The sequence below is a fragment of the Pan paniscus genome, chromosome 16 (genome assembly GCF_029289425.2).
Source record: "Pan paniscus chromosome 16, NHGRI_mPanPan1-v2.0_pri, whole genome shotgun sequence".
Classification (NCBI taxonomy): domain Eukaryota; kingdom Metazoa; phylum Chordata; class Mammalia; order Primates; family Hominidae; genus Pan; species Pan paniscus.
This window is the reverse complement of record NC_073265.2, coordinates 86,306,580-86,309,283: the sequence shown is the minus strand read 5'-3', so window position 1 is coordinate 86,309,283 and position 2,704 is coordinate 86,306,580. Positions and strand designations below refer to the sequence as shown.

At 44.1% G+C, this 2,704-nt stretch overlaps 1 protein-coding gene across 1 annotated transcript; it reads right to left on the bottom strand.

The window, feature by feature from the left end:
* Window positions 1–461: 461 nt before the first annotated feature.
* LOC100982093 (primary cilium assembly protein FAM149B1-like) lies at window positions 462–2,361 on the bottom strand. The gene is given in 2 exon segments (XM_034939479.3): window positions 462–984; window positions 987–2,361. Coding segments are annotated over 2 exon segments (1,584 nt in total). The 5' UTR covers window positions 2,169–2,361; the 3' UTR covers window positions 462–582.
* Window positions 2,362–2,704: the final 343 nt, after the last annotated feature.

The following is a 2,704-nucleotide window of genomic DNA, read 5'->3' as shown; positions in this document are numbered from 1 at the left end:
TGCCCGGTTCCCTAGAAATAAAAATGGGTACCTGGGAAACAGTTAAGGAAGAGTGAAAACCTAGAGAAATAAGGATAACAAGACACCGAGGCACCCTTCCTGCTGCTGTAGCAGTTGAGCAGCAATTGTAAATAAGTAGTTTCTCCTATGTGCAGAGATATGGCTCAAACCAAGGTGGAATTCCCTGTGTCAAATGAATACATGGTTGTCATTGACCAAAGTACAGGTGGTACTTGGTGTATTTTTTAATAGAAAATGATATGCTCTGGATATGAAAAGTATTTTGTACAAGAATAAAATTTTAATCCTTATAGGCCTAGATTTTTTTTTCTAAGTAGTTTTTAAAACAAAAATATACAATTTAAAATTTATTTTGTTTCAAATTTTAAGATAATCTTTCATTTCATACCCGCTCATTGCTAGTTGTACCAACTGTATTCCCTTGCTAGTATTTTTTTTTTTATTGTTAGAAACTCAACTTTTATTCTGAGTTAATCCTCTAGATAAAGTCTTAAGTCTGCCAAACTACTATTCCCCCCACCTTTTCTTTCCCCAACCATCAAGCTCATTCTAGGAAGTATGTCACTCTACCAAAAATGATTGAGTTGTGTTGGGCCTGGAGAAAAAGTCGGGCAAAAGGAGCCTTTCTTGTGGCTGCTGATAGTTAAGTTCATCCACCACCACACTTGGAGCTCGACTGGAGTCGCCACGGGGCTTCGTCTGTCTTTGTGGCCCCACAGTGCTCACAAGTTCCACTTCAGCTGTGCCAATAGGTGGTAGCAGATTATTTAGACTCAGGGGCATTGGTGAGGGAGAGGAGAGCGAGTTGGCTGCCGCTGGGACTTGGGCTCCTCTGAGGATTTCTTCCACAAGTCTTGGTATTCCAGCACGTGAATGGCTTGTGCTTATCGGATGAAGGATTCGTGGCAATGGATTGCGTCTCTTGGTGGACTGCACTGTGTGTGACAGAGATGATGTACTAAAACCTCCACAGCTCGATTTGGCCAATTTCGAGTTGAAAGGATGGTACTGGAACCAGGCCTCATAAGTAGCTTGTCATCAAGATCTAGGAGCTTGTCCATTAGGGAGAGATTTCTTGGCTGTAGAGGCATCCCATGAACCAAGAGACCATTAACATTTGGCTGATGACTACTTGCTTGACAGAGACTCATTGGATTTGAGGTAACGGACAGCACCTTAGACTGTGGCACTCGTGGTAACACCAAAGGATGTGGCTCACTCAGCACACAGAAACTTTCTGAATCGGGTCTGGTAACTGCAACATTACTCTCATCATGGTAGGCAAATCCTTCCCAGTGACTACGTGTCAACTGCTCCATACAGCTCACAACCTTGCTCCATACATTGTCAAACACATAAACAAGGACATCTTCTTTCATGCAGTAAAATGGAGCAATGGGAGGATACCCTAATTTCTGTTTCTCTGTAGCTGCTTCTGATTTCTTCCCATGAAATCCCTCTTCCATATCTGTGTGATCGAATGCTAGGTATTCCTCAATTATTCCTTCGGAGATGATTATAGAGTCTTCCTCCTCTCTTTCCATAGAAGAAAAGCTGGAGGATTTGGCAATAGAGGATGCTTTATGAGCATACGAAGATGAAAAATGTAACTTCTTTCCCCTTATACCAAATATAGTAGAATCTCTTTCTTGAGACAAGGTTGTTTCATATGAAGCTGAAACAGCAGAAGGGGATCTAGGATACAATCTATAACCTTCACTTGGAGTGATTATCTGCCTACCTAGAATCCTGAGGTGAGGAAAGCTAGCTGTCCACTGTTGGCGCTCTTCTTGTAGACTCTTGGTATGCACACTCAACTTCTGCTCATACAAGAGTTCATCAATGGCTGTGAACATTGCCCAGGCTTTTTCAGTGGCATTTTGATCGAGTTCACCATATTCCCAGGAGAAGTCTGAGTTGCCTTCAGTAGATATCCCTGCGCCTGTATAACTTGGAAAAGCAGACAGTGAATTCCCAGCATCGGCTGATGTAAAAGGTGATTCTCTTGTGATGTCAGACTCGCTTTGGGAACTTATGTCTTTCTCATGACTGTCACTGGTGGGGGAAATTTCCTCCAGCTTCTCGGGAGGGAGATGATGGTTAAGAGCATGTTTTGTTATTCCTTTCAGCTCCAAGCTCTGTGGCATCGCCTTCCCGAGTGTATCTGGAGATCCCCCTCCTCCTCCTCCTCCTGCTCCTCCTCCTCCCCTCCTCCTCCTCCTCCTTTTCCTCCTCCTCCTCCTCCTCAGCCTCGACCCGGGCGGGCACGCCAGGTTGGTGTCCTCCGGGCCTGGCCCTCCCGCTGGCTCCGGCCCGTCCCCCTCCCACTATCTACTGGCCCCATCTCGCCCCGTCGTCGCCTAGACTCCGAGCCGCCACCTCCCCAGGGTCCCCACCTCTCCAGTCCTCCGACCTCCCTGCTTTCTTCCCTTGCTAGTATTTCTAATAGCATGCCCTAATCATTTTATCTTTCGGTATAAATCAATTACAATTAAAATAGAGTTTGATAAATCTCAGTGGAGTATTGTTTAATGTTAAAAACATTTTTTCTCAAGAGATCAAGTGTGATTAACTTCAGTAAGAGGCTAAAAGTTCAAATTATTCTCAGTAGAGAGAAATAGTCACAGTTACATTCCTTACGGAATATTTTTTTCCATTTCTAAATGCAGAATGTCAAATCTGC